Source organism: Rhizophagus irregularis, chromosome 17 (genome assembly GCF_026210795.1).
Source record: "Rhizophagus irregularis chromosome 17, complete sequence".
Lineage (NCBI taxonomy): Eukaryota > Fungi > Glomeromycota > Glomeromycetes > Glomerales > Glomeraceae > Rhizophagus > Rhizophagus irregularis.
Window position 1 is genome coordinate 275523 of NC_089445.1, and position 25527 is coordinate 301049.

Consider the following 25527-nt stretch of genomic DNA (forward strand, 5'->3'; position numbering starts at 1 on the left):
TAAGAGTCATGTGAACAAGAATAAGATTTGCTGGATTCGCTTTGCTAGAGTTTATAAAAGATAGTTATTCTGGAGTGTGTATAGCAAAACATGAAATATGAAAATGATTACCAAATGCCTTTCAAACTGATCCGGAAAATTCGGAACACTAGCTAATAATTTTTATTTTTCTAGTGGCAGTTTCACATCAAAAAAAGCACAAGCTGGTATGGGTAAAACTTTATTAATTGATTGATTTCAAGATATATTAGAAGTATATTAGTTATATCATTGTTTTTTGATAGCTATACAATAGATTACAAAATGCGTTTCATAAGATAATACAAAATATATAATTTGCATATACTAATATTCACTGAGATTATTAATATGACCAAATCAACGACTTCTTTAATTATTGTTTACAATAGATAGATTTTTATCTGATGAAAAAGAAAATAGTTATAAAAAGTTAAATAAAAAAAGAGTGAATGTCACACGTACCAACTTCAAATTCAGTAATGGTTCTACACCCATGCCACCTTCTTGGGTTTATGACCAATAATGAATTAATGGAATTCCAATCAAATATACGACCGTAACAGTCAAGAAAAACACTCTGTAGTCACGTTCCCCAACAATGATGATGTGATTAAATCCAAACTCTTTAATACCCTCCAAATATTGAGTAAGTTCCAATTCAGTAAGTTCCGATTCAGTAAGTTCTGATTCTTTGCTTGAGAGATTAAGCATAACAGAAGTTGCAATATGATGACGATCACATTTATTCTGACTAACATGAATGAACTATTATATGCATGTGATGATTCATGTAGTCCATTACCTTCTGACCCCTTATACACGGAGGCTTGACGTTCAAAGTTTTGTATATGGAAATTGTTCAGAAGCACAAGATGTCATAGTGTTATCAGTTCCTCTGTTTCCTGAAGTGCACTTGGGCGATATTTCCAGTTCTTCTCCATCTTCATGATTATTCTGGCCAGGAGTTTTTGCCTTTGGAAAAGATAAGCCCGTGACATTTTCTCCGTTTGACATAGCGTCCCCACAGAAGGCAGGCCTTTTTCTGTTTTCAGACATTTTGAGCGGTCATGAATAGCCTTGGCACGTGTTGGAGCTTTTACGCACTCCGTATGACTTAACTCAATCTCCTTACATTTGTGAACAATGGTAGCGTCCCATACAGTGTTAAAGTCTAAATTAGCTACGAAACATAAATTAGTCTTTTCCTAAATTGACTTCCTATCCGTATCCTAAATGGTGCGTTATTGCAAAGCTTTCCTAACTATAATGCTGTAAGAAAATTTTGTGCTTAACATAGATCACGATCTGGATGGACGAACATTGCATGGTTGAAGTGAAAACCAATAAGACCAAAGGAAGTCCTGGTGAATACACCACAATCCCGTCTGGTCCGTATAGCATCATTATTCCTTGATATCTATGTATAACGTTTTAAAATTAGTTTTTGTCGATAAAGGTTGTTATTATCTGGTCCATGGTTCTTTAATCGCGAATTCCTCAAGCCACTGTAAATTTTATTAAATAAAGAAAAGCAAAAATGAAAATGGAACGTATGTTTATATTTAACTCTTGTAAAAGAAAAAAAGAAAAAAGATCGGTAGACTTAAAACTAGACTTAAAAAACTGTTTATTTTATGTGAGGAAATTTTTCCACAACTGTTACACTGCAGCTTACACAAATCAGATCATGTTACAGCGATCATTGCTGGAGAAATAAATATTTGACAATGCCAAAAGCCATACGATTGCTACGGAACAAATAACCGCTCCCAAATTTAGAGCCATGGATATAGTTTATGACAAAACACAAGCCACATACTGGGAAATTTTTCAGAATGATTTGTTAGAAAAACTTCCGATGTGGCAACGGATCGAAAACAAATTGCTCATGTCAAAGATAATCCTGAGGATGCTATAGTTATTATTACAGGTTCGACCATCGAAGCAGCCAAATCTAAACTCAGAAGAAATCAGGAATCAAGAATAGAAAATGGAATCAAATATCTTCGAAAACGTCTGCGGAGAAAAATACCCGTAACCTCGCTCGGTGGCTAAATTTTGCGATTAACACGGATGGTGACAAGGAGGGAGGCCATCATTTAACAAATTAAGCTCCGATCCTATTGAATGGAACGACATTGTAGACCGGTACAATAACGATTACCCTGCAGATAGAGGATACGATGTTATTTAAGCAAGCCAAACCTTTTATTTTTGGAAAAACAGCGCAAAGAAATCACTGATGCTATAGAAAAACGAATCCAGCAAATTTAAACGGAACAGTCAAAATGGATAAATAATGTGCTGGATAAACAAAAACATAACATTCCGATTTAAAACAACAGCCATCAGGAGAGATGGAATTATTGGTTGATTCAAAGGAAGTAGCTGAACATGCAGTTTCATCCTATTCACATCAGTTTAGGACTAGAAATATTAAATTCACAGGACTTCATGATATGCCCAAAATATAGCGAGCTCACTAATGAAATTTCAGAATATGAATGGGATAACATTTTAAAGGACATTAATGAAAAGTCAGCATCGGGTAATTCAGGTATTGGATACCTCGTGATCAAGAGGCTCCCGCCAAGGTTGCAAAATCTTATTAGAGAGACATATAACCTAATGCTAATTTCAGGACATGGAAATTTTCCACGATTATCCCCATTCCGAAACCAGAAAAATTTAATTACAACATGGCCAACGTTAGACCAATAGTACTGCTGGATACTTTAGAAAACTTTTAACCAAAATTATAATCTCTAGGCGGAGGACGATCTTTAGGAACAACAAGGACATTTTATGTCCGGTGGCCTTAAAGGCGATTCAACGTCATCGCCTATCCATTTAATTAACAACCTAATAGAAGACGAAAAAAAACAGTTATGGATTATGTTTCAGGACATTGCAAAGGCATTTGATTCAATCAGTATTAAGGGCTTAGAACTCGCCTTACAACGTATAGCTGTCCCACCACCTATAGTTAGGTTAATTGACAACCTTTTTCAAGGAAGAAGTGACAGTCTCTCTCCAATTTTGTGGCGAATATATTACGACCCTTTACACGCAATTACCAAAAGACAATAAAGAACTTGGATATGAAATCAGTTGCAACTGGCCCACCAACCCTTCAGACCCTAATAGCTGGGTGAAATATCGGAAAAAAGTAGCGGTTACGGCGTACATGGATGACACGGCGTTTATAGAATCGTCGAGAGAAGGAATGCAGAAGTTTTTAAACATAGCCAACTCCTTTTACAATATGATGAATATAATAATCAACGTTAAAAAATGTGATCTACTAGTTTTTAATTCACCATTGCCCAAAGAGGATAATAAGGTTTATTTGGGTAATTCAACAGATGATTCAGTGTCAGCCACCAGAGGAGATGTTCAATATGTCTAGCGGAAAAAATGCTCGTAATCTTAGCAAGCAACGTATAATTGGCATCAGGGATGTATTCTTACAGTCAATTAGTAGTCGTTTATCTGGTCAACAAGGTGCTGTATCCAAAAATTTCATATCTTAGTCAAATACTGAGTCTATCGAAAAAAGAATAGGACAACATAGAACGTCCAATCCAGCAGTTGGTTAAACACTCAATGGGTTTACCCAAAACAAGTTCAAACTCTATACTTTTCTACGAAGGAAATGTAGGATTATTTTGTCTATGGCAGTATATTGCTACAAATAACATCACGGAATTTATCAAGGCCTTGAATAAGAGAAACACAGCTTCAGAAACCATTATGATTAGGCTCAGGCAGGGACAGATTGATGCCAGATGTCCATCATCCATTTTTAGTTCGATACATAAGTACAGAGATGTTTTCAAAATCATAGCTAATCATAACTAGTGTTGATCTCCGTAATAGTTGTAAGTCCAAAAGTCAAGTAAATATAATGGTTGTAAATCAAAATTACTGTCTTTTAGCTAACTACAATAGTGTAGTATTTACAGCCAATTTACAGCTTACGTTTATAATATTACAACCGCTAAAGGTTGTAATTCGATATATAATAATCGTTACTTACGGCAACCAACCTTAATCATAACTTTGCGGTTTACTGCCTGATGTTAACTTACGACATAGGAATACAAATAAACATAGATCAGATAATAATGGACACTTTTACTATTCAAGGAAAAGGTTTGCCAATTATCGATGAATGGTTACGTCATTACTTAATAACAATGAATAGATATAAGGACAAATACCCGTTGTTTTTTACTTCACAACTGACCACTCATGATGGAACCACATGTTATCGTGAGCACAATCAAGAATGTTATCAGGATTCACCGCTAAGGGAAAAAAGGCTAAACGGTTCTGCCGTTTTGTAACATTATTTCTAAAAATTATAGATAATCGCCTGTTACGATCAGGAATAACCCATGAATCTCATAATTTCGTTGATTCTCATCTCCAAATGCCCTCAAAAGCCAAAGAATGGATTATCATACAGGGCTTCCAAGGATGGAGATTTGCCATAATTATCGAAAAATCTCATAACGTCGACACATTAACGGTAGAAATATGGAACTTATGTAAATTTGATCCTCAAAGTGGTAACGCGTACTGGTTAGAAAAATCAAATATTTGTCCAATTAAATATATTATTGAATTATTATCTAATATATTAATCACATGCAGACACTCTAGAGTTATATCGGTGATAGGTCATAATAATTAATTACATGTTAACACACGTACCAGTTAACTTTCCAATCAATACTCAACAATCATTACTTCCAAATCATATGACGTCGATGAGCCGAGGGCTTCAATCCTTTAAAGAGAATGATAGAGAAACTCTTAATATAATAATAGAGGAAAAAAGTAAATTAGACCAAGTGGAAATCCCTTGTCTTATTGAAGATAAATATCGATGGATTGATCAATGGTTCGGCTCTTCGGAGATAGGGCATAAGCTGATGAACATCAAAGATCAGCTGTCGCATTTGCAAATATTAAATTTTTACACAGATGGCAGCCTTAAGAAGCACGAATACAATAGCGTTCAAGATAGTAATGCTTGTTAACGATAAATGGAATCCGGACTCTTATGAAGTTTACAAGGAGCAGCCTTTATAGAAACCACTACAGAATTATGTATGAAAGCCAGGATCGAGAATTGGCCAGAGCAGAATTATATGCCGTTAACATATACACGGACAGTGAAGCCGCGATCAATGCTATCAATGCGACTTTGTTTAAAAAATCTCGTCAATTATAGATAATAATAATTTTTTGATTTTTGCAGAAAATAGGTAGGGTTGTGCAGGACGGTATGTTAAGGTTGGTACTTCATAAGGTTAAGGGACACAGCGGGGATTATTGTAATGATAAGGTAGATAGTTTAGCGAAAGAAGCCCTTGGTGCCCCCTTCATGGAAGATGTATAATATCGCTTTAACCAAGGAGCAGAAGATTAATCATTTATACCGAATATAGGGAATATACCAATAGAGAAGAAAATCAGGAAGTTTGTTAAAGTTTGTTAAATGATGCGCAATGGAGTCAACTAAGTTGCAACTAAGATAGCCTAATTGACAGATCCCATGATTTCGATTGGACAATCACATGGAACGCACTCAAACAAGTCAGACATTTTAAATGTACAAGTTCAAGACGCAGCCCTATGGTCAAAATTTTAAACATGTTACCAGTAGGTCAAATTCTCAAAAAACGCAAACCTCATTTGTATAATTCATTTAAATGTCCAATGTGCAACATGGAGGAAAAAATATTAACCATATCAAGGAATGCAAAGGGAAAAAAGCACTCGAGATAAAGAAAGTTATTTTCAATCAACTCAGGACATATATCAGAGACTGTTGTACAATGACTTAAAGTTAAACACCAGCATAATCAACGCCGCCTTGAATAATTTGATGGGCATCTAGTTTCGGATGAATTTGACTCGCTATACCATAACGCATTACAGGGTAAAATGGACCTGGCATTGTCCTCGCGTTTATGAAAAATCTGAAAATCACCAGGAAAAAGACAGTCACATTATGGTCCAAAATTCTTATTAAAATGGTCACTCTTATTAAAATGGAATGGTGGCTCCCTAAGTGCGAGTTGACTATACAATGGGAAGTATCTCAAGGAATTGATCGCATGAAAAGCTCAAATAATGGATCATCATCAAGCAAGAAACCCACAGCTGTCAACAACAGAAATATCCATAATTTAGACGACATCGAAGTATACGAGGGACTCACAAACGGATAGATTCAATTTCGCCTTTACGAAAATGAAAGAACAAGCGCTCCTTATTGCGAAGTTGGAATTTTAGGACTGAGGTTACTTAGGACGATAATGATCGAGTTTAGCAATATAGAATGGTTATAATGGTTATATTTAGTTTATATATGTATATTATAATTTGTTTATAAACATCTGGGATGTTATTTATTTAATATAGGTCTAGTTTATTATAATTTTACCTCTAAATAAGGGATCATAGTTCCCTTTGAGTATAATAATAATAATAATAATAAAAAGTAATATATAGCAACTTACTGCCTTGTAATATATTGATAAACTTTTAACGCTAAAAAATCTCGTAAATATTAGCAAGTTTCGCGATAAAAGAACTTTTTATATATTATAAAACGGTTTATATAAGGCAGTATGTTCATATGGAAAAAAAAATCGCGTTTTACTAAATCCAAGTGATCGACATGTGGCTTGGATTTCACATATTAAATCGTATGCCGATATGTTATAAATGGAAATGATGTTCAGTAACGTAATTATAAATAACAGGTGATTATCATAATTTTTTTTTATACGAATCTTTATAATGTTAATAAATAAATTGTTTTTTTCACTAAGGAATAAGTGTAAATTTGTATCAAATCTGGTAAGAAAAAATTTTTATATTTAAAAAACTAAAATGATATAGTTAATAAATACATATCTTTAATATCCTTTAATATTAGAGAAATTATGTGACTAGAGATAATTCTAAAAACCAAAAAAGAATAACATTTTCAGGAATTCAACCTACAGGAATACCACATTTGGGAAATTATCTTGGAGCTATAACAAGTTGGGTGTCTTTACAAAACAATCAATCATCTGAATCAGAATTGATATTATATTCAATAGTTGATTTACATGCACTCACAATTCCGAAAGATGCTGAAATGTTGCGAAAAAGTAAAATTGAGATAGCAATTATATTATTGGCTTGTGGAATTAACCCAAAAAAATGTTTAATTTTTGAACAATCAAAGGTACCTGCACATTCGGAATTATCATGGATATTGAATTGTATTATACCAATTGGATGGCTGTCAAGAATGACTCAATGGAAGACTAAAATTCAAGAACAAAAAAATATACAATCAATAGAAGACATTGATATATCAATTGGATTGGATTTAGGTCTATTTACATATCCTGTATTACAAGCTGCTGATATATTACTTTACAAATCTACTCATGTACCAGTTGGTGATGATCAAGTTCAACACTTGGAATTAACAAGAAATATAGCTGAAAAGTTTAATAAATTATACAAAAAAAATGTATTTCCATTACCACAAACTATTCTTGGTATGTAAAGCAGGTTTTTGAATAATTTTAATTAAAAGCTAAGATTTCAAATTTTTTAAATTTTTTAATTAATAATGAATTAATAGTTCCGGCCAAACGTATTTTATCACTTAAAGATCCTTCAAAAAAAATGTCAAAATCATCACCATTTGAGTATTCTAGAATAAATTTAACAGATTCACCTAAAGAAATTTCTCAAAAAATAAACCGAGCTACTACTGATTCACAAAAAGGCATTTCATATTCACCTGATATACGTCCTGGTATTTCCAACTTAATTAATATTTATTCCAGTTTTACAGGTTTGACTATTGAACAAGTTGTAAATAAATATAAAAATTATGATAATAAAATGTTTAAAGATTCAGTTACAGAAGTTGTTATACAACATTTACAGCCAATTCAAAAAGAAATTGAAAAGCTAAGAAAAGAAGAAGGATATGTAAAAAATGTACTTGAAGATGGTGCAAATAAAGCTAATGAAATTGCAAAAAGAAATTTAAATGAAATATATAAAATTATAGGATTATACCATTAAATTATTTCTTTTATATAAATATAATATAATAAAATATTTATTATTTATATAAAATTATTAATTAAAATCTTTTTATATTATAAATAATTATAAATAAATTATATAATATATATTATTTTAATACAATTTTAGTTAATCAAGTTTAAATTAATATTTAATTATAATTTAATCTTATTGGAAACAGTAACTTTATATTATTATTTTCTTTTTTTTTTAATATTCTACTTTCATGGTAATTGGTATTTTATTAACAGATAATAAGTGTAATTTTATTATTAAGAAATTAATTTACATATTATAATCACAGAAAGATTAAATTGTAGTACTTGATGATATTCTATTTAAGCTGAATTCAGTACAATTTGAAAACCCATTAAATGAAAATCTCATTTTATCAAAGTGCTATAAAGTGGAAAAAAAAGCTTATTATCAGATGTGTTTACTAATTAATAATAACTGGTGATATAGATGGGCTTATAAGAAGACAAAAAATATTATTATTAACAATGTTATAATAGACCTAGCAACAATATAACTAATATTATTCTGGTTTAAATTTATCAATTCTGAAAGGAAATAGGCAAAAAAGAAAAAAAAAAATCAAAAATCAAATTAAAATCAGTATAGTTTAAATCAATAGATATAGTATTACTTATTTTTATTTTACTTTTATTTTTATTTATATTTGTATTTTGATGATTGCATCTTAAGAGATGGCCAGAAATGATGTAATTTAAATTTTAGGATTTTTGATCCCTCCCCTCTTTATGTCATCATTCATTTTAGGAAATGTAAAATTAAAACATAATTCTGACTAGAATTATATTAACTACAAGTATCTAAAAAGGGAAGGTGTGTAACATCATCATAGTCTTAACCCCTCTCCCTCTTAGGAAATGACGTCATTTTTGGCCATTCCCTTACTAGATGGATATAATTCATAATAATTTGTTTATATGGTATATAAACTTAATATTAATAAAGTATATATAAATTATTAAGAAAAAAAAAAATTTATATATCATATTATAATAATAATTTAAAATAATAAATATTTAAATTATTATATAAGGCCACGCAAACTAATATTTTCGGTTCACGTAACATTAAAATTTAAAATTGACCTGGGGACCCGGGTTTTATTTTTTATTAATAAAAAATTTTTATTATAAGTCACGTGACTTACTAGATGAATTTCATTCCAGTTTGTTACTAAAAATGCCTATCATACATGTACGAATAAGTTACAACTCTGTAACTTTAAAAGATTGGGAAGGTTTACCAGTTGAAAAAGAGACAAAAATGAAGGATTTTTCTAATAATATATCAATTTCATGTTTGTCATCTAATTTCTGGGAAGCAGATTTTAAGATTTAACCAATAAAATCACTTGAAATCATGTGAAAAAAAATTTTAGATATAAAAATTTTTTGGTCAAATTTTGAAAAAGTGACCCAGCTGGATGAAGTGAACTGAAAATATTAGTTTGCGTGGCCTAATTTAAATAATTATAAATTAAAAACAGTAATTATAATTTTATAATAATATTACCGTATATAGCAGATTACAGTACCCCGGGTATTTTGCAAAAATTGGGGGTTTAACTCTGTACCTTCAGGTACTAAACAAAGCCTAAAAATTCCATTTTTTGCGAATATCTCACGATTTACCAGTCCAATTTAAATGATCTTTTTTTTATTTTGAAGAGCTTAATGAGAGCCATCAAACAAAAAAAGATGGCTCAAATCTAATTACTGGATCACAAGATAATTGTAAAATATCCTCCCGGGTATTATATAATTCTATAAAATTTTCCAAGGGGGTACTATGCATAGGGGGGTACTATGGAACTCGTTCACATTACCGACAATCATATTACCGACAATCATTTTACCGACACTCATATTACCAACAATCATTTTACCGACAGGTACACTTTACCGACACTCATTTTACCGACATTCATTTTACCATCAACACTTACAGTATTCATTACTATTTCACTACCCACTTCAGTTATAAAAATTAAAATACATATTTAATATAAAAGAATTTACCATAATATATAAAATAAAAAATTAATTAATATATAACAAAATGTAAAATACAATTTTATCAATTTTATTTTTTAAAAAATTTATTTCAGCTTCATAATATATTGTACTTAGAATTGTTCTTAATAATTTTCTTAATTTAGTTTATATAATTTGCTTTTTTTGTAACTTAAAAATAATTATTATTTTGTCAGTAAAATGATTGTCGGTAATATGATTATCGGTAAAACGTACCTGTCGGTAAAGGGAGTATCGGTAAAATGATTGTCGGTAATATGATTATCGGTAATGTGAACCAGACCCAGTACTATGGTCCGCAATATATGGTATATAATACTAATCAAAAGATTTTTTGATATCTTTATATAAAATACAGTCCCCTCTCGATATAACGAACCCTAGGTTCCAGCTGATTAGGGCTTCGTTATAAGCAACTTCGTTAACACTATAACGAATTATTCGGTATTGTATAATGAATTCTTCGGTATAGAAATATCGGTTATACAGATCATGTGACTTGTTGATCTGATTACTGATAATTTAACATTTTTTTTAATCTTTTTTTTATAGGGGTGCTTTCTAAACTTCAAAATAGATGCCTAGAATGAGAAGTAAGTGGGAACTGGGGGTTTTTTATATTAATTTCGTTTAAAAACATTTACTAATGTTCTTTTTTTATTTTTTTTATTGTAGGAAACTTCCTGGACTTCGAAATGGACGCCTGAGACGAGAAGTAAGTGGGGAACTCAATTTTTTTTATTTAAGAACATTTACTAATGTTCTTTTTTTATTTTTTTATTATAGGGAACTTCCTGGACTTCGAAATGGACGCTGGAGACGACAAGTAAGTGGGGAACTCGATTTTTTTCATTAATTTCGTTTAAGAACATTTACTAATGTTCTTTTTTATTTTTTTATTGTAGGGACTTCGAAATGGACGCTTGAGACGAAGTAAGTGGGGAACTCGATTTTTTTTATTAATTTCGTTTAAGAACATTTACTAATATTCTTTTTTATTTTTTTTATTGTAGGAACTTCGAAATGGACGCTTGGGACAAGAAGTAAGTGGGACAACTCAATTTTTTCTTTTAATTTCGTTTAAGAACATTTACTAATGTTCTTTTTTATTTTTTTTATTGTAGGGACTTCGAAATGGACGCTTGAGACGAAGTAAGTGGGACAACTCAATTTTTTCTTTTAATTTCGTTTAAGAACATTTACTAATATTCTTTTTTATTTTTTTTTATTGTAGGGACTTGAAATGAACGCTTGAGACAAGAAGTAAGTGGGACAACTCAATTTTTTCTTTTAATTTCGTTTAAGAACATTTACTAATGTTCTTTTTTTATTTTTTTATTATAGGGAATGCTTCCTGAAGTGTTCTATATAAAAATGTTTATTATAATTCCTTTTTTTGTAGGAATGCTGTTTAACAATAACTGACTATATAATAAATAAATTATTAATGATATATTAATTTAACTAGGAGTGTCCTTACCCCTGTGATAAATATAAATTAATAACAATTCACATCGAATCCTAATACAACCGAATTAATGTAAATTAATGTAATTCTGCCTAAATATTAAATAAAATAGCCAGAATTATTAATCCCTGATACGATCCTGATACAATCCTGATCCATAATTTAAATATAAAACACAGGGGTGATATTTAATGTCATAATGCATCAATATTTATTAATAATTACATTTAATTATAAAGAAATTCTTCGTTATAACTGAAAAAAATTGTTATAAAAAAAATCCGTTATATCGAGAGGCATTTTTATATAAGAAATTCACACACTTTACTTCGTACTACGTTATACGGTAAATAAATAGTAAACTTCGTTATATCAAGGTTTTTTTCATATTTAAAATCGGTACCACACTGTATGATCCGTTATATCATGTTATTCGCTATATCGAGGTTCGCTGTAGAGAGGGGTGACTGTATCTGTTTTATTAATATATCAAATATATAGTATATAGATTTTAAAAATATTATATTTAATAACTATTATAATTATATTTATATTAAATTCTTTTAATACTAATAAATTTTTTTTTTATTTTAAGTATAACTATAAAGTTAAATCTTTATTAAAAATTTGTCATATAAATACAACTAGATACAAAAAAGACCTTTACTACTTTTACTATGTAATAAAATATTCAGATGATATCAGTATAAAAATATACTAAAACAAAAAAAAAAATACAAAAAATAAAAAAAATAAAATATAAAGGATAATAAGCAAATTGGCACATTTTTTAAAGGCTCAAAAAATCATTTTTTGTAAATATCGCAGCATCTAGTAGTCTAATTTCAATGAATTTTTTTAAATTGTAAAACTAAATGAGGGCTATAAAATAAAAAAGTTCCTTAAAATTAAATCACTGGATATTAAGATATTTACAAAAGAATTTTTCTAATTATCACTGGAGTGATGAAGTGGTGATGATCACTGGTAACTAAAATTATGACGATCGACTAGCATTAAAAAATATAATGCTGGTAAAAATTGATAATTCTGGCCAATGGTAATGATTATTTCCAATGATTTAAAATAAAAACTTTACAAAAAATGATTTTTTGAATTTTAGCAAAAAGTGGTATTTTTGGCCAAAAGTTCATTATGATTTTTATATTAGTTTTTAGGGGTTCTTTTTAGATGATTAAGAATATTAAGTTAAAACCAAGTAGAGAGAATATTATATACAGTAATTTTTTGGACTGATATTAATCCTATTTAGCAGTTCATACTTCATATTTAGACAGTAATTCAATTAAGGTTACTGGAGAAACTAGGGGGTTTTGGCAAGTTGGTGAAATGGCGAAATGGCGAAACTTTGCCGAAACTATATAAAAGTCTTATTAAAAAGTTGTCGAAATTCTGGAGAAAAGCAAAACCTGACGAAACTTATTATAAATGCTGAAACTGCTGAAACCTTGCCAAAACTATAATAAAACTATAGTAAAATTTTGGAGAAACTAATCATAGAATTTTGGAGAGGTTTAGACAGGCAATCTTAAATTCAATTATTACTGAAAAAATACTTTTTTTTTGTTATGTAATATTTTTCTTAATAAACTTAATCTGTAAAGTAGATATAGGTTTCTTTGAAACTTTCTTTTTCTTATTTTCAGAAGGAAATGGTAAACTTAGTCTATTATTATACTATTTGGATTTCATTTGACTATTTTTATATAGTAATTTATTTATTTTTTTCTTTTGTAATAAAGGAGTAAGTATTATTGTATTCGACTATTTAATAAATGATTAATGTTTAAATTCATTTAAACTTTTTATATTTATTAATATAATCTCTCTTAAAACAGACATGTTTTCATGTTATTAGTTTATTGTGATAATATTACAGGTTCTGCATAACATCTAGAAATTCTATCAAACTTACTATTTAAATTGTTTTAAAAAAGTTTAATGCTCCTACCAGGTCAAGTCAAATCAAGCTTTAAGAATATATTTGACCTGATTTGAAGTAAAAAAGAAGGGATTTGTATATATTCAGATTACATAATTTTATAACTTGAAATCAACTTGACCTGAGTATAGTTTAATCCATATAATCTAGATTTAAACTTGAATTTTTAATTAATTAATAATAAGAAAAATTGATCTACAAAATAATGATAATAATCATTATATAGGTTGCACAACTTTTATTTATCATTGCAATATGAATTTAAAGTTATTATTCAATTACATTCAATATAAACTTTATTTAAACTTAAAGGAATTTACATTATATATAATTAACTATTTAATTAAGATCAGAATTAAAATTCAAAATTTTATTATTTTGTTTTAACTTAATAAAAGTGCAAAAAAAAGATTTGGATAATCAAATAATTATTCAGGTTGATTTGGGTTAAAATCTGAGTCAAGAAAATATATAATCTGACCTATCAAATCAGGTTATATGGGACATACAGATTACAACTTACAAGTCACTTAAAATTATAAGTATCAACTAATTTAAAAGTTAACCTGGGTTAATTCAGATTAATATACTTCTCCGCTAATTAATTATATCATATTTTGGTAAACGGACCAATTCACTATTTATTATAAAATTATTATGAATTAATTACATCTGTTAAAATATATTATGTCTGTTAAAATAAATTTAATTAATATTTTGTCATTTTGACGAAAAGTATACAGATTATTCAAAGCACTAAAAAAGCTTTACTATAGTGAAGCAAATATATAAAAAGTGTAAAGCTTATTACTATTATCAATATATGAGGTTGTTTTTATAAAATTCCAATATATCAGAAAAGTGAGTAATATTTTTTTGGCATACATTATCTTCTATTACTTGATAAAAAAGGACTTACTAATTTTTTTATATGCAATAAGAGTTCCTTCAAAATGTCCAATAAAAGGAATATTTCTGAAGTTGTCTATAAGTTTCTTGATTTCAACAGGGTCTACTAAAATGTTATTTGTAAACAAAAAGCCATATTTCCAATAAGTGTTTAACAAAAAGAAAAAGTTTTTTATGAAAAATAGTCAAATGTGATTATTGAAAAGAGTTTCCTAATACTAATAAAATAGGAATATATTTTTTAAATATAAATTAATACTTTTAATATTTAGTTAATATAGTTTAGCATAAAAAGATTTGTACATCACTAAAATAGGATAAGATTTATGCCAAAGAAAATTTTATAAGTAAATATAACAGGCTGCACTAGTCAAAATAGGATCACAGACATCTCTAAAACAACTCATACTGGTGATTTTTAAACAAACATGGCATAGTGCCTTTATTTTTATAAATATTTATATGCAGTTTACAGTAAAAATATTATTGCATAAACAAAAACTAAAATAAAATAAAATAAAATAAACACTAACTAAAAATAAAGCAAAATAGTCTCCTAAAATGATGTTAAAGTAAAATAGATAAAATCAAAAGAAATATTTTTTAATATAAATATTTTCAATAAAAAATCTTCTCCATAGTTATCTGCTGATTGTCCAATTCCTTGAATTGTTCTGTCTTCGGAAGGACTCTAAGGAGTTTCCAGCATACAGTAGTACTAAAAATAAAATAAATTAAATTCTACATAAAAAAAAAAATCAAAGAGCGAAAGATTGATAAAATTTGTAACCTTAACCAAATATCTACGCGTCCGTAAAAGTGATCAACATGAGGTCCGTTTAGAAAAATCCTTTAAATAAAATGCTGCTTTTTTATACGAATATAATCCATACTTCCAATGCTAATAGTTCTATAAAATAAATAATGCTATTTAGATTAATAACGAGTCAACATTGATATTAATCGCTATAGAACTAAGGGGAAACTTTATTACTAAAATTCTTTCAATAGTAGTTACAATTAAATTTGTACAACCGTATTGTAACATAGCACAAGAGCTCGTGATTCAATCGGCGAAATAAAATACCATTTTGTTCGGACTTCATACTCAATGCTCAGGCCTTTATTCAATATGTCTGATAATTATAATGATAATATTTTTATTCTTGAATCAAATATCGAAGAATATGAACCCTCTTCCTTCAAATTTAATGTTACAAAAAGTTCTTGTAATAATTTTATGACAGATTTTTTCAAAGAGTTATTACAAGAATTATACGTAATTCTTTTAAATATAGACATAAAATCTGATATTGAAGTTCAATTAAATGAATTTATGAATAATTTTTTATTCGAATATGATTTAGACCCTAAAGATGTACTTGATATTATGACTAATAACTCTGAAAATATTTTTTGTTATTCAAGTTTAATTGGATTTTATTATCAATATGGAATCGGATGTGAAATTAATAAAATCAAAGCATACGAAGTATTTTTTAATGCTGTTAAAAATAATCAAAAAGTGATATTAGATCAATTTTCTTTTGATCAAAAAAATGAAACTATTATTTTCTGCAATGATGATATTAAAGAATTAAATGAACTAGTTTTACCATATTTTTATTGTTTATTTCTTTATAAAGATATAATTTCACATAGGAAAAATAATTACAAATTACATATAAGGAATGCTGAAAAAGGAGATAATGTATCCCAATATTATGTAGGTAATTGTTATCGTTATGGAATAAACATCAAACGAGATTATAATAAAGCAATTGAATGGTATGTGAAATCATCAGAAGGAGGAAATATTAAAGCAATTTATAAATTGGGTAGTTTTTATTATTTTGGGCATAACTTAATAAAAGATGAAAAGATAGCATTTGAGTTGTATTTACATTCTGCTGAAGGAGGATATTATGAAGCATTAAATACGGTAGGAAATTGTTATTATAATGGTCGTGGTATTTTAAAAAGTGGAAATAAAGCTTTTAAATGTTATTTAAATGCTGCAGAAAAAGGGCATGCACCTAGTCAATTTACAATAGCAAATTATTATAAATGTGTCCCAAAAGATTTAGAAAAATGGTATTATTGGAATAGAAAAGCTGCAATAAATGGTTGTATTGATGCTCAATATAAGTTAGCAGATTATTATCTTAATAACAATAATGAGGGCAAAGCATTTAAGTGGTATATGAAATTAGCCGATAAAAAAGATAGCATAAGAGCACTTTATTTAGTTGCAAAATGTTATAGGGATGGTATTGGAATTGATAAAAATTTCAAAGAGGCTACAAATTGGTTTAATAAATGTAAGGATTTTTTGAATGATCCAAATACTAATACATCAACGTCAACATCAAACAATTTTATGTTTGGATAATGAAGTAGATATAAAACCTGCGAGTGTTTTATGTAACAATAGGAAAGGAAGTTTGAAAACGTTCCGTTTATTTTCTTTCTTTTTAAGCAAGGAGTATCTATTCCTTTTATAGGCATTTATTTCTTTAATTAAAAGAACTTACATATTAATTTTTATTATTAGCCTATATATTCCACTCTTACAAAGTTCTCAACTAGTATTTGTTTTATAGTTCACATTAATTAAGATCTTTATATTACTGGAGTAATTTAATTGGAAAAATTGAAAGATTGAAAATTGATTCTCAACAATTCCAATGCCGCCTAAGTGCAGCTCATTTTGCTAAAATTAGAAACTGTATTTGGCATTATGCTGGTTTTATTTGACAATCGATTCCTTATGTGTATTATATAAATATTAGCGAAACATTCTGTATTTAGTAAATTAATACAACAAAGTTTCATGTATAATAATTAAAGCTTATTAAAGATATATTTATATCAAAAATTTTTATAAAATAACTTAAGTAAATCTAGTATGATACGACTGATACGTGTATAATTAATTACATTTAAATTTGTAACAATGTATTGCAGTAAAACAGGAGTACGTAACACATTGTGACAAAACGATAACTAATATTCACCCTTCTGCCGAATTTCACGGCTATATAGAGAGGTTTGATGTGTAACAAATTCTCATATAATAATTGTATTAATCCAAGAATTTTTAAAAATTCTGAAAATTTTATTTTTAGATTTACCTCAATTTTGTTTTTTTAGACCAGTTTATCGTACATTTTGTACAATCGTATGAATATGGAAATAGCAAAATGTATAATAAAAAATGAATTAAGTGAATTTATAGAAATTATGATAATTTTCAAAATACAAGTGCTGCCCGTCATAACGACACTCTTCGGGCCATTAGTAAATTTTTTCTAATTGTCGTTATAATAAGATTTATAATGTTTATATAATGATATCAAAGGAATTCAAAAAATGGTATGTCGTTATATAGTAATATGTCGTTATAATGGGCGGCACTTGTATTTTTTATTGTTCAAGTTTAATCAAAATGAGATTAGATTTAAATTAAAGCAGTGTTGGCACTTGACAGGGTTGGCCATTTGACCGGTCAAACTGGCCAAAAAAATCTTTGGTCGCTCCGCGGTCAAATGCCAATTCAGCTTTAATAAATAAATAAAGTATTAATATTTTGTTATTTGGCTAAAATTTGGCCAGGGTTGGCCATTGGCCGTTTGGGCCAAAAAAATTCTTGGCCGCGGCCAAATGCCAACACTGAATTAAAGCGTTCAGTTTAATATTTTTTAAATACAGGGGCAAATATTGTTTATTAAGTAGGACGGTTATTATTATTATAAAAAAGAAATTAGGCATTTGTTATGAGTACGGATATGGGGCTATAAATGATGAAATCTGCCGAGCGAAGGTATGGACGTGCATTATCTGAATTGGGAAATTGTAATAATTACGGACTTGGCACTTTAAAAGATGAATATAAAGCTTGTGAATTGTATTTAAAAGTTATAGAAAAAGGTTGTCATTGACAATATTTAGTAGCAATATGATATTATAAATGTCCTTAAGAAATTTAGAGAAATGGTTTTATTAGATTAAAAAATCTGCAATGCATAAGAGTGCTCGTGGTCGATATGCATTAGAGATTATTATTCTAACGTTCCTGTTAATAAAAATGTACTGTAGTAAAATTACTAGTTGAAGTAGAAAAGTGTTGCAAGATGTTATAGGATAACATTAGAACTAATAAAGAATTAAAGATCTCGTAGAGATTACGAAAAAATATGAATCATCAAAGAATTAGTGTGAGACCGAAATTTTTTAAAGGTTATGATATTATGTAAACGCCGAAACCCATTTCACCGAATTCATTTCGCCGAAGGAAAGTTTCACCGAAGGATTATTTTGCCGAATGGGCGTTTCATCAATGACATCTCGCCGAATCCTTTTCTCCGAATCGTCCCTTTCGTCGAAGGACATCTCGCCAAAAATGTTAGTAATTAACATATTTCCTTAATCATAACAATTCGATACAAAGAAAGTATCGGAAATTGATGAGTACGACGAATTTATTATCTTTATTTGAACTTACTATAAGACCGAATAAATTAATTTTTCTTTAATTAAAAAAAATTAAACAAACGCGCCTTACAGTACAATGTGTAAATAATCCGTTTGTCTTCTGAAAAAGAAAGGAAAATTAATAAATTCCATATTTTCGGCGAAATGTCCCTTCGCCGAAATGGCTTCAGCGAAATGTCCTTCGGCAAAATGGCCATTTGGAGAAATGTCCATTCGGGGAAATGGCACTTCGGTGAAACATTCTCGTCGGCGAGATGAATTTCGGGATACCAATTAATACCTATACTAAAAAGCATAATTATTCAATTTAAGGTTGAAACTGAAATTGTTGATATAAGATTATTTTTTTGCAATATATCGATATGTTAAAAACGATATGTTAGGTTCCATACGAAAATCTTTGAAAAATATCGTTATATCAATTATATGTTTTCTCATATAGTAAGTAGGAAAGTAAACTTTTATTGTTATATCGAGTTTTTTTTTTATATATATCGAATAATGGTATATCGAAATACTGGGCGTTTATTATATAGGTTGTTTATTATTTGATGTTCATTACTTTTTAAATATAGATGTGTTTATTATTATTATTTTAAAGAAAATAAAGAACTAAATAAAGAAATTAATTTTTCCACTCTCGCAATATTTTAAACCAACACTTCACTTAATTGCTGGATAATTTTAGTAAAATCAATTGTTTCACTTATTAGATAAAAAGTCAAGCATTCTGTGTTTAGTAAATAATGGTTTTGATAGTCACTTTTTTTTTATAAATTTAAAATGAGAATGAAAGAAAGGGAATTTATATAAGTAAATTTTTACATATTTATCATATTATCATATTTATGATATTTAAAGTTTCCTAAAAATCATCATGTATTAGGATAAATTGATAAATTGTTTTTTTATAACGATAATCAAATTTTTACTTGCCGAATTTAAATTCGTACAACCGTATCTCCAAAATTTTGTTTCATCACCATCATCATGAATGTCCTTTTGATCTCACTTTTTCACTCAAATCAATCATCGTACTTCTTCCTTTAACTTTAATGTATAGGAAATCCTTCTTTGATTATTAATAGTTGTTGTTATTATGATGGTTAAATGATCACAAGAAAATTTACCTAAAACTTCCATACATTAACCTCTGAACGTAAAAATAAATATATTTTCACAAGTTGACACAACCATGAACACTTCCAAATAGTATCCTGGCCGTTGATGGCTGAAGACATACTGGAGCCCGCCGATAAGCCATACTTTACCTGCTGTATTTGTTAATAAATACATGATTATGCAGAAAAGCCGGTATAAGATTTTGTGATAAATGCTTTTCCTGTTAATATTGAGGCTAATAAGACCATTGAATGTCTTAAAAGCGATATTAGGTTGATCAATGGGACACCCTTTGAAGTATGGCCGAGTCTCCCTCCCACGAATAATAATGATATTTTAAATAAAGAAGAATATCGAAAATTTCTTGTCAAACATTTATCTGAGATCAGCAGTACGGATGAATTTTTTCAAGTAATGTTGAATTCGTGCCCATTGAACCTTCTTCTAGAAGAGCATCCTTAAGCATTATTTTGAATGATGAAAAAGAAGAAACCGGTGATCAAGGAACTCATTTGGCCGATCACCAAATAAGTATAAACCTGAAAGTGTGATGTGAAAGTGTGATGTGGGCAAAAGACATTGAACTGTGAAAATTTAACATTCTGTTTGAGAAAATTTCGTACACTTGATAACGTTGAAATTAAACAGAAATTGGTAATTCCCAAATTAATAGCGTCTTTGATGATAAAATTCCTGAAATTAACATTCATTTTATTGTCAAGTATTTTTCAAATATTACAAAATCAAATTTTCAAATCAAATTTTCAAACAAAATCAATTTTTTTTTCAAATATTACTAAAATCTTCAAAAATGTCTTATCAAATATGCCCAAATTTTATCAATACTTCTTTTAATAATATTTCTCTTAATAAATACTATCCTTACCATCTCCAATCTGAACCATTTACTACCACAGTTAATATTGAAGCTATATAATAAAAAAAAAGACATTTCCAGAATTTTCAAGATAAATTTCATGATCAAATGGATTTTGATGAATAATGAAATTCTGATATTGAAATTCGATAATAATAAAATCTAGCGGTGTTTGATAAATAAAATTTTGTTGTTATAAGTTTAACTTATCCTGTGGAATTTAAAATAGAAGACTAGAGTCCAATGATGTTGACTTCAAATGCCAAAGAATACTTCATGGTTTGTATATAATATTTGGTTTTTTTATAAAATTTTCTGTTGTATATTTGTTTATATACGTCTATTTTGCACATCGCAGAATAAGTCGAAAACGTTAATGGAATATGTAAATGCTCTGCCCTTCAACCTCTGCATGTCAAAAAATGGGAAGAGTGCAATAAGAACCCACTGAAAATTCATAATCTGCAATCTCTGAAGTGCCGTGGATCACCAGTTACTCTTTTCCATCCCGTCGTATTCAGCCCGGCCATCACAATGGTGAATTAATCGTTCAGAAAAGTGATACGAAGAGATTCTTAAATTAAATAAAATTATGGGTCAAATTGGGTCAAATTTACAAAGACAGCCCTTTGCAACAAAAAGCACTTCGATCCTTTTTCACCTCATTATTTGATGGAATTCAGCCGATACTTATTTCGACGACGATGAGAATAGTTCTATTTATATGAGAATATAAAAACGAGATAGAAACAGGAGGCAAAGTTTCTTCAATCCAGAGGTGCGAATATGCGAAATACTGGACTCGAATGGATGTACGTTTTATAACTATAAATATTAATGGTAATATGCTCATCTTCAATAGTTAACGCCTTATCTAATTATTCATGTACAGGCCATCAAGAACCACAAGATTTCTTGCTGTCCATCTATTATTCACTATTGCAGAGCAGTGTACCCTGAAAAGCCTAACATTAAACCGCTCACCGACTTATTCAATGGATCAGCCTAAAGATGATGGAAGAGTATTAATGAGCTTTCTATGTTTTATTGAAACTTTGTGCTTCGCCTATCGAACCCTGGAGTGGATGAATCATCAAAGGTTCTTAGAAAATCACTGAATCACTGACATCCCGTTTTCTATGTAATCACGTTTAGTTGAATTTCATCGGTAAATTATTTAATCAATAGTAATTTACTAAATTTTTATTTCATAAAGTTTGTATATTACAAATATTATAATTACTAGATAATGAGCCTGCAATTAATTAATAAATTATTACACTATATTCCAAAAATATATCTTAAATATATAATTCTTTATAGTTACAATATAGTATTTTAAAGATCACGAAGATCACGATGATGCGTGGCAATCCTTCTTGGTCAAAAGACCATCACTGATCAGCGTACCAACAGTAAGCAGTACTGGCTTCTGTTTCATAACTCAATTTAAAATGAATATAAAACCGTGTTGAAATCTCATTTCTTATATTCAGGATGCAATTGTGCGATGACTTATTATTTTTCTGCTTCTTTGATTTATTAAACACAAAATGGATCGATCAACCAAGCTTTGCGGTGACTAATCGGTTTTCATAAAAAAAAAATTTCTACTAAAAAAAAAAGTAAAAGGAATTTTTTCCAAAATTATTCTGATAAAAAACTTTTCCAAAATAGACAATGAGAACTTTGTAGTAGTCTTATGATCGTTGTTGCTGCATCACACTTGATAAATCTTTTATAGTTCGTGTTTGACCCTGGGATAGTTCAACTACGCCTTTTGACATTTCTTTGATGGCATCAAAGTGTATCTTATGATAATTTGTTTGATTTTGGATCGTATTCAATTATTGATACGACACCGGCAGCATTATCACGCAACATCATCGATAAATAAATTATATTCATCTGATGGAGTCGAAATTTTGGACCAAGAACGTGTTTTTGGACTCATATATAATTCTTCGTTTACTACTTCCATAATTGGATTGATACTGTATGTATGATAATGTAAACTCCGTTTCAAGCTTTGCGGTGACTGATCGACTTCGTCTTCTGCTTCCATGATTAAAATGGATCGATATGAATCCGGGTGGTAAGAAGCAATAACGCTTTAAGTAACTAAACATTCAATTTATATTAATGATATCAAACTTCACTATGCAATCTGCTTCCATAAACCAATTTAAAATGGGTTGAATATGCTCATCATTATACAACCAGGGTGTAATCAACGTCTATTCTACTTCATAAATGAATTAATATATGTATGGCTGTTCTATAAATTCGTCCAAGAAGCAATAAAGCTTTAAGTAGCTAATCAATCAATTTAAAATTGATGATATGTTGTAATCTCTTTTATAAACTTCATCATGCAGTAAGTTATCCTTCGTATTTTAAAGGTAATAAACCTAGATAACCTCCATCATCTGCTCCCATAAACCAATTTAAAATGGATTGATATGCTCATCATTATACAACCAGGAATCATTACCGTCTGTTCTACTTTATAAAATGAATTAATATGTATGGTTGTTCTATAAATTCGTCCCAAGAAGCAAATAAAGCTTTAGGTAGCTAATCAATCAATTTAAAATTGATGATATGTCGTAATCTCTCACCATGCAGTAACTTATTCATCTGCTTCCATAAACCAATTTAAGATGGATTGATATGCTCATCGTTATACAACCAGGGTGTAATCAATGTCTATTCTACTTCATAAAATAAATAATATGTATGGCATAAGTTCATCCCATAATCGCTTTTCGTGCTTGTTGACTTATTCTCATCGGTAGAGGGATAATAAGTAAATAATTAAACACGAAATCTAATAGTGAGAATGTTTTGGCAACTAAAAATAAAAAGGAAAACAATATTAGTAAATAAAATATTCAAAAAAAGTAAATCATTTATATGGTTCATGTGATTTAGCTGACCAGCCCAACACGTTATGAAATTACTTTGACGTCACGTTCACATTACAATTGTTATATTAGACGTGAGGGTGAATTTAGATTCAGGTTAAGCCGAAATATTAACAATTCGACATTACACTATTATTCATTAGGTGCAATATTACATAGCCTTAATACCTAATTAATGTCTAATTATTTCTCCATATATCGATAGTCCGACTTTCAAAATAAGAAAAGGATAGAATCCGTTAACTTTAAAAGGTAATAAAATATTTGAGATCTTCTAATAATGTATTTTCATTGATAATTCGAATATTTTGTAAATATCGAAATATCGTGAATATCGTAAATATCACAAATATCACAAATGTTGCAAACTAATATCGCAAATATCGCAAATATTGGCAAATGTCACAAATGTCGAATGTCGAAATGTCGGAATGTAGGAATGTCGGAATGTCGAAATTTCGCAAATGTTGAAATGTCGCAAATGTTGCAAATGTTGAATGCGGTTTTTACTTTTTATACTCGAAAAAAAAAAAAGATTGATAATATGTTTGTGGATGATCTGTTGAATTGTCAGACTATCAGATGGTAATACATGCATAAAAATACAGATCATAATAATATTTGAAATTCTTTTTTTCAATAAATAATAATAAATAACTTGATGAGAAAATACAATTAATCAATCTTTCGTTTATTAAATTCAAAATTTGTTTCAGAAAAATTTTTATTATCACATATTTCACATTTTTTTTTTTTTTTTTCCGATTATAAAAGTTCATAAAGTCAATCATTTCTTTTTAAAGTAAAAAAAGTAAAAAAATAATTATTTTCATACTAAACCGAATTAAGGATATATACTCCAGTTCATTCATTTTAACGGGATTTTCAAGATTTTTTTTTATTCTTTTTATCATACGATTCCGTGTACTTTCACTTTTTGCCAAAAATGGTTTGTTTTAAAAAAAAAAAATTTTTTTTTGTTCTTTTGAAATTTAAAATTTTCTTTCTAGAATATTCATATTATCTGGAATAACTCTTTTTTTTTTTGGGTTGATTTAATTTATCATTAAAAGGAGGTATGAATTAAAAATTTCCTATATTCCTATATTCCTTATGTTTTGAAATATTTTTTCCATGTTTCAAGGAGTGAATGAAACGTGAAAGAAGGGGGGAGGGAATTTTTTTTAAAATATCTAAAAAAAATTATTAAATATATTATAAAAAAAAACTTGTCAAAAAAAAATAAACTTGAAAAACTTGAAATTCAAAAAAAAAATAAAAAATTCTAAAAAATAATTTTCTCAAAAAGAAAAAAAAACGATGTAATGTTTTGTAAATGTTTATTTAAATAATCATATTACATTCATGCCAATTTTGTTGATAAAGTTAAGTAAAAAAATTTCCGGTATTTTTCATATAATATTAATAATAATAATAATAAAAGAAAATGCGCAGTCAATCCTTTTTTTTCTTTTTAATTTAACCGTAGAATTTACATTGTAAATCCGTAGATATTACACCGCAGAATACATAAATAGGGATTACAATATTTCTCCACA

At 28.5% G+C, this 25527-nt stretch overlaps 7 protein-coding genes across 7 annotated transcripts; 6 read left to right on the forward strand and 1 right to left on the reverse strand.

Annotated features, from left to right (window-relative positions):
• Positions 1 to 855: 855 nt before the first annotated feature.
• On the reverse strand, positions 856 to 1077 carry OCT59_008779 (uncharacterized protein; the record flags this gene model as incomplete). The annotated part of the gene is made up of 1 exon (XM_025325463.2): positions 856 to 1077. The coding sequence occupies one exon, from the start codon at positions 1075 to 1077 to the stop codon at positions 856 to 858; it is 222 nt and encodes a 73-aa protein (XP_025181039.2).
• Positions 1078 to 1788: 711 nt separating this feature from the next.
• OCT59_008780 (uncharacterized protein) lies at positions 1789 to 2873 on the forward strand. Its single transcript, XM_066133129.1, has one exon. The coding sequence runs from the start codon at positions 2416 to 2418 to the stop codon at positions 2740 to 2742; it is 327 nt and encodes a 108-aa protein (XP_065999607.1). The 5' UTR covers positions 1789 to 2415; the 3' UTR covers positions 2743 to 2873.
• A 1439-nt stretch (positions 2874 to 4312) lies between these two features.
• On the forward strand, positions 4313 to 5069 carry OCT59_008781 (uncharacterized protein; the record flags this gene model as incomplete). The annotated part of the gene is made up of 2 exons (XM_066133130.1): positions 4313 to 4595; positions 4744 to 5069. The coding sequence occupies 2 exons, from the start codon at positions 4313 to 4315 to the stop codon at positions 5067 to 5069; spliced, it is 609 nt and encodes a 202-aa protein (XP_065999608.1).
• A 936-nt stretch (positions 5070 to 6005) lies between these two features.
• Positions 6006 to 6266, forward strand: OCT59_008782 (uncharacterized protein; the record flags this gene model as incomplete). The annotated part of the gene is made up of 1 exon (XM_066133131.1): positions 6006 to 6266. One exon carries the CDS (start codon positions 6006 to 6008, stop codon positions 6264 to 6266), a length of 261 nt encoding a protein of 86 aa, XP_065999609.1.
• Positions 6267 to 6840: 574 nt separating this feature from the next.
• On the forward strand, positions 6841 to 8195 carry OCT59_008783 (uncharacterized protein; the record flags this gene model as incomplete). Its single annotated transcript, XM_066133132.1, has 3 exons — positions 6841 to 6900; positions 6980 to 7598; positions 7685 to 8195. 3 exons carry the CDS (start codon positions 6841 to 6843, stop codon positions 8134 to 8136), a joined length of 1131 nt encoding a protein of 376 aa, XP_065999610.1. The 3' UTR covers positions 8137 to 8195.
• Positions 8196 to 15680: 7485 nt separating this feature from the next.
• On the forward strand, positions 15681 to 16940 carry OCT59_008784 (uncharacterized protein; the record flags this gene model as incomplete). The annotated part of the gene is made up of 1 exon (XM_066133133.1): positions 15681 to 16940. The coding sequence occupies one exon, from the start codon at positions 15681 to 15683 to the stop codon at positions 16938 to 16940; it is 1260 nt and encodes a 419-aa protein (XP_065999611.1).
• Positions 16941 to 21284: 4344 nt separating this feature from the next.
• OCT59_008785 (uncharacterized protein) lies at positions 21285 to 22159 on the forward strand (the record flags this gene model as incomplete). Its single annotated transcript, XM_025316217.2, has 4 exons — positions 21285 to 21320; positions 21400 to 21426; positions 21789 to 21853; positions 21934 to 22159. 4 exons carry the CDS (start codon positions 21285 to 21287, stop codon positions 22157 to 22159), a joined length of 354 nt encoding a protein of 117 aa, XP_025181044.2.
• Between the last annotated feature and the right edge of the window lie 3368 nt (positions 22160 to 25527).

Excerpts from the sequence above, each read along its gene's own strand:
- OCT59_008780 (XM_066133129.1), top strand. The coding sequence starts at position 2,416 with ATGCAGTTTCATCCTATTCACATCAGTTTAGGACTAGAAATATTAAAT.